Source organism: Cucumis sativus, chromosome 1 (genome assembly GCF_000004075.3).
Source record: "Cucumis sativus cultivar 9930 chromosome 1, Cucumber_9930_V3, whole genome shotgun sequence".
Classification (NCBI taxonomy): Eukaryota; Viridiplantae; Streptophyta; class Magnoliopsida; order Cucurbitales; family Cucurbitaceae; genus Cucumis; species Cucumis sativus.
In genome coordinates this window covers 31,033,306-31,048,432 of record NC_026655.2, presented here as the reverse complement: position 1 = coordinate 31,048,432, position 15,127 = coordinate 31,033,306, and the positions used below count along the sequence as shown (strand labels likewise).

Here is a 15,127-nt window from a genome sequence, read left to right as displayed (position 1 = left end):
CATAAATAAAACCATTATTCCTGAGAATGTAGAAATAGGGTTGAAGAAAATGCAAATTATGCTAAGAAAGATGAAGAAAGAGGCGATTCATCATTGCTTCTAGCATGCAAATGTGTGAAAACATGTGAAAACAATGCATGGTATCTCGATACTGGTGCAAGCAATCAAATGTGTGGAAGTAAATCGATGTTCATGGAGCTTGATGAACCTATTGGTGGTGATATTGTATTTGGTGATGCCACAAAAAATTCAATTAAAGGAAAATGTAAGATTTTGATCCATTTGAAGAATGAGAAGCATGAGTTTATCATTAATGTTTATTTTGTGCCTAATATAAAAAACAACATTTTGAGTTTGAGACAACTCTTAGAGAAAGGTTATAATATTTTGATGAAGGATTATAGTCTTTTGATAAGAGATAATCATGACAATATGATTGCTAAAAAGTGCAAATGACGAAAAATAGAATGTTTTTATTAAACATTCAAACTGATGGTGCTAAATGTTTAAACTCATGTTTGAAAGATCCAAATTGGAGATGACACTTGAGATTTGGGCATTTAAACTTTGATGGCTTGAAACTATTAGTCAGGAAGGACAAGGTGAAAGGGTTGTCATATGTCAAACATCCAGATCAATTCTGTGAAGGTTGTCTTTATGGCAAACAATCAAGGAAGAGTTTTCCACAAGAATCATCTTAAAGAGCAAGGAGACCACTAAAGTTAGTTCACACTGGTCTTTGTGGACCAATCAAACCAAATTCTTTCGGTAAGAATAATTATTTCTTATTATTTATTGATGCTTTTAACCGAAAAATTTGAGTTTATTTTGTCAAGGAGAAATCAGAAGTATTTGGCATGTTTAAGAGATTTAAAGCCCTTGTTGGAAAAGAAAGTGGTTATTACATTAAAGCTTTGAGATCATATAGGAAAGGTGAATTCACTTCAAATGAATTCAAAACTTTTTGTGCAGAAAATGGAATTCATCGACCTATGACAGTTCCATTTACTCCTACATAAAATGGTGTTTTTGAGAGAAAGAACCAAACAATACTTAACATGACTCGAATCATGTTGAAGGGCAAGAAGATACCAAAAGAATTTTGAGCGTAGGTTATTGAATGGGCAGTGTACTTGTCAAATCGTTTCCCTACTAGAAGCTTATGGAAAAAACCTCCTAAGCAAGCACAAACGGGAAGAAAACCATCCATTGCTCATTTGAGGGTATTTGGATGTATCACATATGCACATATGCTTGATCAAAAGCTTAGCAAGCTAGATCATAAAAGTGAGAAACATGTTTTTATTAGCTATGATGCAAGCTCAAAAAACTACCAGCTTTATAATTCTATTACAAAGAAGACGATGGTAAGTAGAAATGTTTTATTTGATGAAGAAGCATCATGGAATTGGAAATGATGAAGAAGCATCATGGAATTGGAATGCAACAAGACGACAAATTTTTGCTTTTTCTTGATGATCAAGATGAGCCTAGTGACATTATTGCTTCTACATCTACACCACCAACATCGCTAATCACTCCACAACAAAGCACATCTTCATCATCTACAAGTTCAAGTGAAGGACCTCGTGGCATGAGAAGTTTTCGAGACATATATGATGAAACTGAAGTTAAGTCCATGTTTTAATAACCTTACTCTCTTTTGTCTATTTGATGACAGTCAACCTTTTAGTTTTGAAGAAACTTCACAAAATTATAAATGAAAGATTTCTATGGATGAAGAGATAAAAACCATAAAAAAGAATGATGCGTGAGAACTTTCTACTCTTCCAAATGGAAAGAAAGCCGTAGGTGTCAAATGGGTGTTCAAGATTAAAAGAAATGAAAAGGGAGAAGTGGAGAGATACAAAATAAGATTAGTTGTAAAAGATTATTCTCAAAGAAAAGGCATTGATTATGAAGTATTTGCTCCTGTTGCTCGTTTGGAAATTATAAGGTTGTTAGTTGTTCTTGCTGCTCAAAATAATTGGAAGATCTTTTAGATTGATGTCAAATCAACATTTTTGAATGGATATCTAGAAGAAGAAGTCTACTTAGAACAACCTCTTGGTTATTATGTGAGAGGTCAAGAGGATAAAGTTCTAAAATTGAAGAAGACATTATACGGATTGAAACAAGCACCAAGAATGTGGAATACCAAAATCAACAAATATTTCCTTGATAATGGGTATTTGAGGTGCCCTTATGAACATTATCTTTCTATTAAGACTATTGGTCATAGAGATACTTTGGCGGTTTGTTTGTATGTGGATGACTTAATTTTTATAGGAAATTGTGCACATATGTTTGAAGATCTCAAGAAGTCGATTTCCCAAGAATTTAAAATGACAAATATCGGGTTGATGTCATATTATCTTGACATTGTGGTGGAGCAATCAAAGGAAGGTATTTTCATCTTTCAAGAACAATATACTAGAGAAATTCTAGAGAAGTTCAATATGATCAATTCTAAGACTGTCACAACTTGAATTGAAACTGGGACCAAACTGTCCAAATATGAAGAAGGACTAGATGTTGATCCTTCATATTTCAAAAGTTTGGTTGGGAGTTTGAGATATTTGACTTGCACACAACCATATATTCTTTTTAGCGTTCTAATGGTGAGTCAATTTATGCAATCTCCTACAACTACTCATTTAAAAGTGGCAAAGAGAATTCTTCGTTACCTCAAAGGTACGCTTGATTATGAGTTATTTTATTCTTCATCTAAATAATTCAAGCTTGAAGGCTATTATGATAGTGAAGGGGCTGGAGATACTAACGATCGAAAAAGCACTAGTGGATTTATTTTCTTCATTGGTAATATTGCATTTACTTGGAGTTTTAAGAAGCATCCTATTGTGACATTATCTACTTGTGAGACAGAATACGTTGCTGCAACTTCATGTGTCTGTCATGTCATTTGGTTAAGAAATTTGTTAAATACAGTTGGATTTTGCAAGATGATCCAATTCTGATCCATGTAGACAATAAGTCAACAATTGCTCTAGCAAAGAATCATGTGTTCCATGATCGTCTCAAACACATTGATACAAGATTTCATTTCATCAGAGGTTGCATTTCAAGGAAGAAGGTTCAAGTTGAATACGTGAAGACTGAAGATCAAATTGCAGACATTTTCATGAAGCCACTCAAAGCTAATCACTCCACATAAATGCGTAAAAAAATCAACAAATATTTACCGTTCGAATAACAAAAAATTAAAACTCATGGAGCCACCATTGATTTTTTACAAATTCCATAGCATTTATCCTTTGTTGTTTTTTAATATTGCACGACTATTCTTCACTTCACTTCTTTTTTTTTTTTCATTTTTGCAATTTATTTCTTCTCTTCACATTATCACTTCTTTTTCTTCATATTCTCACTTCACGTTTATGATTTCTTCATTTCTTTTTCCAAAATTTCTTAATTTTCTCTTTGGTACAAAATCGTGTTTTCAAGCGTGTGTGACGGATTAATGGTAGAATATTTTTGTTATTTCACGTTGTGGATTTGTAAACTTTTTCTTTTTAAAAAAATGTTCTATATAGTGTAAATAAATTTTAGTTTTGTTCTATATTTTTTTTAAAATTCCTTACTAAATCCTAAACCCAATTATAAATGACATTTTTACATTGGACAATTATATTTTAGGGAACTGAAAATATCTATATAACAACATAAGTTTACATGATTGGCAACATAAATACCACAAGAAGAATACACAGCTATAAAGCTACAAAATTAAATAAATGAAAAAATTAACGAGTAACCATAAACTCTTTTCATAAAAAGAAAAAAAAAAGAATGAAAAATGAAATAATATAAATAAAGTTAATTGATGATAAAGTTGTCTTCCCAATCTAAAACATAATGCTTACAAAAACAAACACAATTTTAATTAGTCCAATATAGTTTCATAAATGAAATAAGAAATTATTAGAATACTACAAGCTTTGTGAAATTCATGGTATCCTCCAACACCTCCTTGCACCTCTATACATTAGTTAAAAAGTATAAAGCTACGTCTTACTATTCGCACGAGATTTTCGAAGAAATTTGATTTGTGGATTTGAACTTCGAGTAGATGCTTGAGCTTGATTTGGAGGAAGCGGAGCATGTGATGTTCTTAAAGTTGGAGTCTTGGAAGAAAGTTTGTATCTTCAAAGAAGCTTCGATCTTCGAAAATGATGATCGACTTCAGGAGCGAGAGTCTTCTAGCTCTTGGAAGAACTCTCTCCAGACCTTCTGGAGTAAAAAATCTCCAACATTTTCAAATGCTTACAAAGTTATAAGGCATTAATAATAAATTAATGACTGATACTTTTTCAAAAATAACAAAAACAAAATAAACTATTTGAATAAGACAAAGCCATTACCCTTTTCTTTCTATTATTTGTGTATTTTGCTATTTTTAAAGTTTACGTTTTAGTATACATGTGTGAAAGGAGTTTATTACTATTCCATGGTCAATAATGACCACGTGGAGAATTCAAAATTTTACAGCTGAAAACCTATAATTAATTAAAAAAAACAAATGGAGTTAAAATGGACAATTACAATAAAATCAACGTCATAAACCATGAATCAAATATAAAAAAAGACAAAACTAAAAGAGTTTTTTTAATCTCTATATAAATAGATATTGATTGATATTAATGATTGGTTGAATTGGTTGCTAGAGTTAGTCGTTGAAAATGAGCGACAAAATTAGTAGTTGGACCCAGTCACTCAAGGTGATCATCAGGACTAACGGTCATAGACGATCATCGCCAAAGTTGATCACTTGAGCTAATCTTTGCTAGACTTGGTCGCCTATAGTAAACGTTGATGTTGATCATTAGAGGTGGTTGCCATGGAAGTTGATTATTGAACACGGTCGTCGTTGAAGTTATCATTGGAGATGGTTGTTGGAGCATGAAGTTGGTGTGGAAAACACTTTACTAAAACAATTTATCTCTTATTGTAAAAGAAATATGGCTAAATTTGTTAGTTTTAACTTCTGATTTAACTAGAGTCTTAACTAAAGACTCATGGGAAAATCTATAAATACTTTGTAACACCTTGATATTTGAGAATGACAAAAACTGAACTAAAATAATAACTTGCTCCCAAGCACAGTGGACGCAAACATTTGTCAAATCACTTCAAAATACATTGTGTTCATCTTCTCCTTCACCTTCTCTTCATCTCACTATCTTCAAACCTAAAGAAGAAAACCTAGAAATATATAGTAAAGAAAGAAAGAAGAAGAAAATTTTGGAGAACTCTTCTTAATCTTCTGTAATCCAAATTTATACACAAAGTGAAAAGAGAGGGAAAGTAAAAGACAGTAGAGAGAGAACCCACCATTACATACAAATAGGTGGCTTCTTTGTGTCCACACATGTGGCTCCCACTACAAATTGGTATCAGAGCCTGCAGAAAGATTCAAAAAAGCTCCAAGAATCATATTCTTGATTTCAAGAAACTCAAAAATGGCAGTAGCAAGGTATGATATTGAGAAGTTCGATAGTAAGGGAGATTTTACCTTATGGAAAGCCAAAATCAAAGTCATAGTTGGCCAGCAAAAGACATTGAAAGCCCTCACAGATCTAGAAAAGTTACCTAAAACAATGACTCAAGAAGACAAATAAACTATAGAGAATGCAGCCTATAGTGCCATATAGTTTTAAATGTAAGTGACAATGTTCTTAGGGAGGTCATTGGTGAAGAAACAACTTATGGAATGTGGACAAAATTGGATGAAATCTACAAGTCCAAAGATCTACCTAACCGTGCATACGTAAGGGAGAGGTTCTTTACCTTCAAGATGGATGACAACAAATCTTTGACAGAAAAATCTTGAAGAATTCAAGAAGCTATCTTCAGATTTCAAAGAATTGGGAGACAAGATTGGTAATGAAAAATGAATCGTTCCCAAACATAGTGGACATAGGCATTTGTCGAACCACTTAAAACACAGTGTGTTCATCTTCTCCTTCACCCTCTCTTCATCTCACCATCTTCTAAAGGAAATCCAAAGAACAAAACCCAAAAATATACCGTATAGAAAGAAAGAAGAAGAAAATCTTGAAGAACTCTTCTTAATCTTTTGTAATCTAAATTCACACACAAAGTGAAAATAAATATTGAATTGGATATCAATCCCAACTTTAGGTAAGTTAATTTGAGAGAAGTTTTGGTCCATAGCCAATTGTTAAAATTATTAGTTTATTTATTGGGTTCCCTTACAATTAACTTGGATCCTGACTACTAAGGAAAAATTGTTAGAAGTTTTGGTCCATAGCCAATTGTTAAAATTATTAGTTTATTTATTGGGTTCCCTTACAATTAACTTGGATCCTGACTACTAAGGAAAAATTGTTAAGCTAATTTATCATTAAAAGATTCTATTATTAGACCTTTGATAGTAAATTGAAGAGCTTGCATATGTTTCCCTTATTATGCATTTATGTAGCTAGGATGCACAATCTATCAGTAACAGATTCTACTATTAAACCTTCGATAGTAAATTGAAGAGCTTGCATATGTTTCCCTTATTATGCATTAATGTAGCTAGGATGCATATGTTTCCCTTATTATGCATTAATGTAGCTAGGATGCATAATGGAACTGTTAGAGATGACTGATATAGATAGCTACATAGATGATCGTTATGTATGACTGAGATATATTATGACTAAGACATATTATGACTAAGACATATTATGACTAAGATATGTTATGAATGATACATGTTATGATTGAGATATGTATGACTAAGATATGATATTTATGATATGCTATATGTATAGGCTAAGATGTTATGCTTTGTCTATTAGAGTCATACCCATATGGGTGTCTCTTGGGATCATCAACTATTTATGTCTATGTGGCTAACTTTTATGAGTGATTCTACGAGGTCACTTTCAGTCTGATTTCTCTTAGACGTTCCTTTAAGGCGTTGAAGACTAGTTTCTCTTTGGTGTTCCTTCGAAATCACTGCCAAATATGTTCCTTCGAGATCACTACATAACGATAGTTATAGGGTACCTTCTTACAAGATCTTAATGGAAAATTAACAAACACTTAGTGGGGTTAGTAATGGGTCTCTTATTGAGTATATGTTTATACTTTTCAGACAAAGGTAGAAGTAAAGGAAATGTGGCGAATGACAATAAATGACCGTAGTTCGCCATAAAAAAAGTTTATGATCGTTTCCCTTTATGTTTACAGTATTTTATCAAAACTCATGAGTACTCTTATGATATTTTCTTATTATTTTAAATAGAACCCGAACTAGTACTTGACATTTTACTTTTATTTCTACATATTTTTTTATAATTTATAAATAAGTATTTGAGGTTTTTATTGAAAGATTTAGTATATTACTTTACTTATTTTCTTTTAGAAAATCTTTATCTAATTTAGTAGTAAAGACCTCAACTTAGTATAAAAAATTGGGTCGTTATAGACTGGTGGGTGAAAATATTGAAGCATGTTTAAGGTAAGTTTGTTAAAACAATGAATTAAACTCCACTAACATTTAGGGTGTGTTTGTTGCAAGGATTTAGGGAAATTAGGAAAAAAGTTATGACTTAAACCTTGTTTGGACGAACGGTTTCCATTTTTTAGAATTAAGGGTTATAAATAACCCTACAAATTATCCTACTTCATCCTCTCATAACCCTACAAATTTCTTTACTTCATCTTATCCTAATACTACACTTATAACTCTTCCCCCAAACACATGTTATAATAACACCAATTATATAATCCTTCCTACAAATGCATATTATCATAATACTACAACAATAATCTTTCCTCCAAACACATATTATCATAACACTATCATTCATATTCCTCCCCCAAACACATTACTATAACACTACCAATAATAACCCTAACTCCAAACACATATTATCATAACATTAAATTATCATAAACCTTTTCCCCGTAACTCTTTCCCTCCCCCAAACGCACCCTTAAAATTGGCATGACAAATATTAAGTTGGTGATTTTCAACAATTTAACCCGACTCATATTGGTGTGTCAAGCATCCCTAAAAGTTCTCAAAGTTAGTTATCAATCACCCTTTAGGAATCGTTGTCCAACCAGTGTTTTTCAGAACATAAGAAAATCAAATCCCATCTTGTTCCTAGTTACAATCTTCTATCTTCCAGATATAGAAACGGAACTATAATAGATCAAAACTTTACAAGCACCTTCAAACTGTACATTTAACAATGTTCTAAACTCAACTCTACTGCATTGTGTACCTAAACGTACATCGATCATATTCCACCCAACCACAACCAAAGAACATAAAATGTGAATTGTCCAACACCAAACCAACAAAGGCAATACCACACCACAGTCAGCGTATCCAAACATTTTCTCCAGCAACCATTGAAATTTTGGGGCAACAGTTTTTCCAGAAACAAGCAGCAGACCTGATAGTGTGGCTTCTTACAAGAGCCAAGTTAGCTGAAGTCTTCAAATGCTAATTTTTCACTTCAGCCCTCTGGGATTTGTGCATCTTCTAGCTTCAGGTTGAGGATGATTTTGAATTATGCCCCACTATGAAACCTAATCTTCGAAGCTGGCCAACTGACGTCTAAACAAGGTAACATGAATCAAATATATCAAACCGTCCGCAAAAAGCCACGAACTTCAATTAGGAAATTGTGTAAATTTTTCCGAAATCTTTGGGAATTAATACGATCAAGCACTGAAGAAAGCTGGTTTGCACTGGTCAGAGAGTGTAACGCATTTACAATCCTTGACTTGAATATTGGATTTTCCTGCCTCTCTATTAACTCCGTAGCTAATTTCTGTGACAAAAGAAAATTACCATAAAGCTTCTTAGAAATTGTTGGTTTAATGCCTCTATGTTTGTATGGGTCTATGGAACATATCCAACACCAATATTTTCTTAGTTCAGCCAAAAGGAAAAGGCAACCATATACACTTCACATTATTCATAGCTAAAAGATAAATCAAAGACTTGTGAAAGATGTCATTATCGTTACCAGATCTTTCAAGGTTCATTAAAAGGCGAGAAAGTTGTAATAATGCAAATACCTGGTATAGTCCTTGATCACAGAGAATCAGAGGAAAGAGAGCGTCGGCTGCATTCCCCACCAAGTCAGGGCTAGAATAACACAAAATTAAATAAACTATTAGTTCGAGTTAATTATAATTAACCTAATGTGATTGTGGGGTTGGGGGGAAACATAAAAGCCTTCCTAGAAGTACTCTCCTGATCTTAATATATTCAATGAGTCGAACAGAGCTTGGAGATGAAGGGAAATAATAATAATAATAATAAGCATTGCAGACTGAAGAGGTCATTCACTTGGGTCAAGTTTGTAAATAATTTTCTACATTTGCTATGGGTCTCCTGCTGATTTCAGATCAATTCTTAGAGTATAATAGTAATTTTCCTCATGTTCTTATTTCAAAATAGTAAAATTCAAACCCCATCTCAGTAAATTCCAGTATAATTATTTTCCGTATTCGATAGAAGTGGCCTTATCAGCTTATTTTGTCAAACATCGGATGAAATTATTCGGTGTAGGTATCCTTATGATAAAAAAACGTCATCAAGAGTACATTTAACCACTGGAATAATAAAAAATGTTGAAACCATCATGGATTGGTCTAATGGTAAAATAGGAGACAGTCTCAAAAAACTAACCAAGGTCATGAGATTCAATCCATGATGATCACCTGCTTAAGAATTAATTTAATACGAGTTTTCTTGACATCCAAATGTTATAGGGTCAGGTTGGTTATCCTATGAGACTAGTCAATGTGTGCGTAAGCTAGCCCAAACACTAACAGATATAAAATAATAATCAGAAATGTTGATATGTTTATTAACCTGTAATCTTCAAAAAGAAGCAACTGCAGAAGAGACTTGAGGAATCCACTCAGAATACCTTCCTGCACAGCTTCACTGTCACTTGCATCCTTTCTGGTAATTACTTGGGAGCCCAAACCAATCTTACCTGACCCAATTTCCTTTAGGTGGTATGAAGCAAGAGATTTTAGGGCTTTGAGGCACATATCAACAACTTCTGTGTCCTATAAAACCATGGAACTGTAAGATAAATGGACCAGACCAGCATTGAAAACTCAAGGACGTAAATCAAGGACGTTAGGTGCTAGAATTTACTCCAACAATTCGTGACACTGAATCCTAACAATAGAAAAATAATAATGAATTATTATCGTTTTTCTAACATACGTTCACCCTGCACGAAAGAGAATCATTAAACAGGAAATAACAAGAACTAAGACAGAACTCAATCTTTTTTTCCAGCATTTGGTTTATCCGACTTGGATCGAGCAAAATTCTGCCTGGTACCGGATGGAAGTCTCATTTGGATCAGTTTCATTACTACTTTAGAACAACTCGATTTTCTTGATAAATGATAATATTAAAGCTTCTCACAACATCAAGATTTCAACTTAAGTTCCAAGTTCAGTAATCAGAAACCAATGATATGAACTCAAACATTTATCTACCTGATGGTGGAGACCAAAGTCAAGAGTCCTAAGCACTTGGGCAAAAGCTTCATGATTCAGTTTTGCAACTGTTTCAGGATAAACCTCCAGCAAATGCGACAACAAAGAGAAGTACTGCAAAGAAGCAGAGTATACATCATCCTTATGAACCAATGATGCAGACCGTCATTTTAACCGACTGAAAATAACTTACATCCCGGCAAAGTTTTGGATACTTCAACAAATCCAAAGATATCAAAGGACTGATAATGTGGAGACCAAAGTAGACGACCTGCAAGAACAGAGTGTTGAAATCTCAGTACAAAATTAATATAAAATGCATTAATTCAACTAGTACTCACGCTGCAAATTAACTTACCTGAGAAATATCTGTTGCCGGCACATCAGAGTTATCAGATGAAAAATCAACCTAAAATAGCCAACTTCTGATTGTCAACAAAATCTTAATATATATACCATACACATACTATCTGCCAGAAAATTTCTTACCAAATCTTTTGAACAAAGATTTGACAAAAGTTGAAGAAGAGCACGTAAATCCTTGTACTTCTCATTTTTTGCCTCATTAAGTAAGCTGCTTGAAAGACTTAACGATATCTGTTGACATGAGGATGGAATATATAGAAGAACAATCAACCACTGTTATGATATAAAATTCATGGAAGGATAATATAAATCTAAAAGCAAAGTGACCTTTATGGTCATGGAAAGATTGTAAAGATCTTGACGCAATTTGAACCTTATCTCCAAGATTTTTTTTAAAGGCGACAGCCTCATTTATTAATAAACAATGAGAAAAAAAGTTCATGGTACAATAGGATGATACAATGAGCATACAATACAAAATCAATAATGATCGGTGCACCCAAGAAACTCAACTAGGAAAACACCCCTTAGCACCCGTATCATAGCCAAACAAAGGAGGGGACCAAACAATAGGTAACAACACATCTCAAAAGGAAATGTAGAAACAAATTCTAAGAGACTAGGAATACAATCAACCAAGGAAGAAGCATTAGAGGAAGTGACCGAAACTGAATCAATAATCAAGGTGGATAGAAGAAAGCCTGCCAATTAGTAGGATATCTTGCAAAGAGAAGTCTTTAGACAGTTTACTTGGAGAGCACCACAAAGCGGCATTCTGCCAAGCAATCTCATATTTATCGGACCAAAAGGAGACTTTATTGTAAAAGCCATCACATACAAGTTCCGCCATAAGTGCCTTGACAGCAATGCACTGTTGAAGGTGTGAAGGAGTTTATTCGGATCTTTGGCAGCTTAAACTCATTCGAAAAAAATATGCTGAAGAACCTCATGAAATTTGCCGAGTTACTTGTGTGTTTGCAAAAGCCTCGTCCCAGTCAAAAGAAATGAAAAATCTGTCTAGCAATGATCTTGAAACTACTCTTCCATCTCTTGACCATGTAAACTTCCCATTTAACAAAGGAACTTGAATGAGTTTTGGTTCTTCAATGAAATTATTGGATTTCCTCATGCCGTGCGAAATTCTACCTTCTGGAAAGCGCTCTCCTCCTGAGGGAAAGAAACTCCTCCCAAACACCAAGCTTCTGCACTAAACCAATAACGGAAAGAATCTCTGGCCAAATGACTTTCTTCTCTCTGTAACTGGTTGGACCATAAATAATGCTTACCCAACACAACTTAATGCACAATGATCTGCATTTGACTGATAGCAAGTAGCCCTATTTCAAAACTTCAATAGCAGAAAGTTAACTTTCATCCCACATGGTCAACATTCCTACTGATTTTCCATGAGCTTCAAGGGAGATCCAGCCAATTCCTTTCGAGCTCCATGGTGCTTTGAAAAGATTAATGTTGACCACCACTTGTTTGGTTTCCTTGCTTCATTGATTCTCTGACGTTCAAACAAAGCTAATCAAATTAAAACACAAGCTTCAATAGACTGAAACAAAACTCCTTATTTTCTACTTCTCTGACATCTCAAATCAATTTAAATCACATGCTTCAATGAACGGAACCAGATGGAGGGGAATGCTGTTAGCCTCTGTCTTGCTGGACTCCTTTTTTTCTGGTGAAAGAAATAAATTAGCAAACTCAGCTCCAAAGGAATCTTTGTCCTCTGCCTCTCCACTTTGCACCCTGCTTCCTCTATACAAAACTCATTTTCTGGTATTAATTCTTGATTACTGACACTGAACACTGAATCTTCATTCTTGGACCCTTCCTCTACTGCCCTTGAATTTGTTGAGGATGGACATTGGAACACCTATCACAAAATCACAATCTGGGCCTGGGATTTTAAAGGGAGAATGATGAAATTGAGCATTTAGAGGAAGGGGATGGACTAGTTGACCTGTTACAAGAGAATCCGGGAGTAAGAATCTTCAAACAGCTTTCTTTCAAAAGATCAAAATTTGCCAAGGCTGTCCAAGCATTGCGAAAGGACGTGCATCCTTTTCTAAAGAATTTTAGGAAGGCCTTGAATCACTTGGGATTTTTCTTGATTGATGTTGGAAAAGATTTGCTGGTCGGGGTACTTTTTTTATACAAATCAATGATCTCTGGTTGGGGGAACAATCAAAACAAGGATTTTTGAACTAATCAGCAATGGAAACACTTTTCTGATCCTTTATCTGCCCTATCTACATACCAAAATCCAAGGGTTTTCGCAATAAATGAATTACTGTAGGTGACCGGACACTTGGCGATTTTTTGGGGACCTTGGGAACATCCTGAATTGACCAAAGCAGTCTGACTGTTGGCATTAGAATCGTTTTTTTTTTTTCCGCAGAATTAAAGTCATGGCCGCCTATATTCTCTCTCTTCGAATTCCCCAACAATTGATTACCTAGAGAAAACTTTTGAGTTGTCTCACGAACATTGGAGCCAGCTGTAAAAAGGAAGCATTCCAACTCTTCAATTGCCCACATTTTTCTGAAGAACCTCCGTTGGATTTGAATTTTTCCAGCCGCCTGATCCTGATTCTGGTGCACGATTCCTGATTGCCGCAAAAAGGTTTCTTAATATAGAAGGCTTATTTTGCTTAAAGAATCCCAATCTTCATCATCAAAAGCCATTGATTGTAATCTACAAATATCGATAGGATAAGAAAAGTCACTAAAAAAGAGATCTTTTTTGGCAATATCAGGACTATCAATGATTCAATGTCGCCAAAATTAAGTAAGAAGTTGCCCTTGCCCTCATTCTTCAGCTCTACTAAAGAGAATAACTTTTACGCTTAAATGTTAGAGAGAGAGAGAGAGAGAGCTCCCTTGCCGCCGTCCTTCGTGTTGATGGCCTCCGACTATTCCTTCCCCGTCCGCACTGCTCTACCTACTTCCTCCGCTTACCTTTCCATCCCCCGCCCCTATTGCTCTACCTTCTCCGGTCATCTCTTCACTGAACGACTATGGGGACCTCAAGACGGACTTTGACAAAAATCGAAAACAAATTCTTCTCTTGTGAGTTTGATTCGAACAGCAAAGGAAGGGTGATTCGCTAACTGAAGCTCATTTGAACAAGTCTTATACCCTTGTAGAAAAGGAAATTCTTTTTGTTTGGCTGGTTGATTCCTTGGACGGTTAATAACGATTTTTTAGAAAGACATTTTGTTAACAAACCATAAATTTTTAGAAAGACATTTTGTAATGGAGGGTTCACCTGGATTCAAAACGATTTCACCTGATTGCCGAATAAAGGGTTAATAACGATTTTCACCTGGAATGAATCTTCCGAAATAGAAATATCCTTCCAATCACCAAAGATGAATAACCTTTGATGATCCATAAATCATAAAATCTTCTCTAATAACCTTATCACATTTTCGAACCCATTGTTGTTGAGAGCTCTGTAATTCTGAAAGAGGAACAGAGGAATGACTGGAGTTGGCTTCTTTTAGCATCAAACTCTGTTTTATCATATGTTGCGCAGGGGAAAGTATGTAATTGAAACTTTTACTTTATCTGCATAGCTTGGCTCTGCGCGAGTCGCGAGTAAAATGCTTCACCTGGTTTCCATAGAAGCGAGGTGTCAGTTGAAGAGATGAGTGCCACAACCCATAGTCATGATTCATTAAGAAACTTTTCAGCACGTGTAAGAAAGAAACCCATCCTTGTTCTGCAATCCCTAAATGGACATGCACAAAAGACTGATACCCTGAGGAATTTCGAGCAACACATATGACTGGATATCCAGAAGAAGCTTTGAACTTTGTCAGTCTTGTAGTTCCATCGGCATCTCTACCACTGTTGAGGAAGAATTTGTGTTCCTCATCTTGAGTTAAATCCGATAAGGCCCGATAAACCATCTCAGTTGATTCTTCAAGACTTGTAGAATTCTTCGAAAATTATCGTCTTCTATATTGAAATGCCCCTTTTCGAACCACATGCATTAAAAGGACTCGGTAATTTTACAGCTCTTCACTTCCATGTTGTTGGGAGGAGGGTCTGCTGGAAGGGATGGAAGAGGGGGAAGAGGGAAAGAGAAGGGAGAGAGTGTACTTACCTACCTTATCTCCAAGATCAACATGAAAATTTATTGGTTGTCACAATCCACAAGGATTTTCAATCTTCAAGAACAATTAAGTCCAGCATCATGATAATCTTTATTCACAATAATATAAATCACA

At 34.6% G+C, this 15,127-nt stretch overlaps 1 protein-coding gene across 2 annotated transcripts in view; it reads right to left on the bottom strand.

The window, feature by feature from the left end:
• Positions 1–8,003: 8,003 nt before the first annotated feature.
• The window catches only part of LOC101215118 (exportin-4), a 65,550-nt gene continuing 58,426 nt past the window's right edge, over positions 8,004–15,127 (bottom strand). For both annotated transcript variants that reach the window (XM_011661964.2, XM_011661965.2), the window contains 7 exons: positions 11,008–11,115; positions 10,877–10,927; positions 10,712–10,789; positions 10,519–10,632; positions 9,872–10,074; positions 9,070–9,139; positions 8,004–8,819 (listed from right to left, as the gene is read on the bottom strand). In XM_011661964.2, coding sequence (XP_011660266.1) covers positions 8,631–8,819; positions 9,070–9,139; positions 9,872–10,074; positions 10,519–10,632; positions 10,712–10,789; positions 10,877–10,927; positions 11,008–11,115 — 813 coding nt within the window. In that variant the 3' untranslated portion in view covers positions 8,004–8,630. The remainder of the gene's footprint in view (positions 8,820–9,069; positions 9,140–9,871; positions 10,075–10,518; positions 10,633–10,711; positions 10,790–10,876; positions 10,928–11,007; positions 11,116–15,127) is intronic.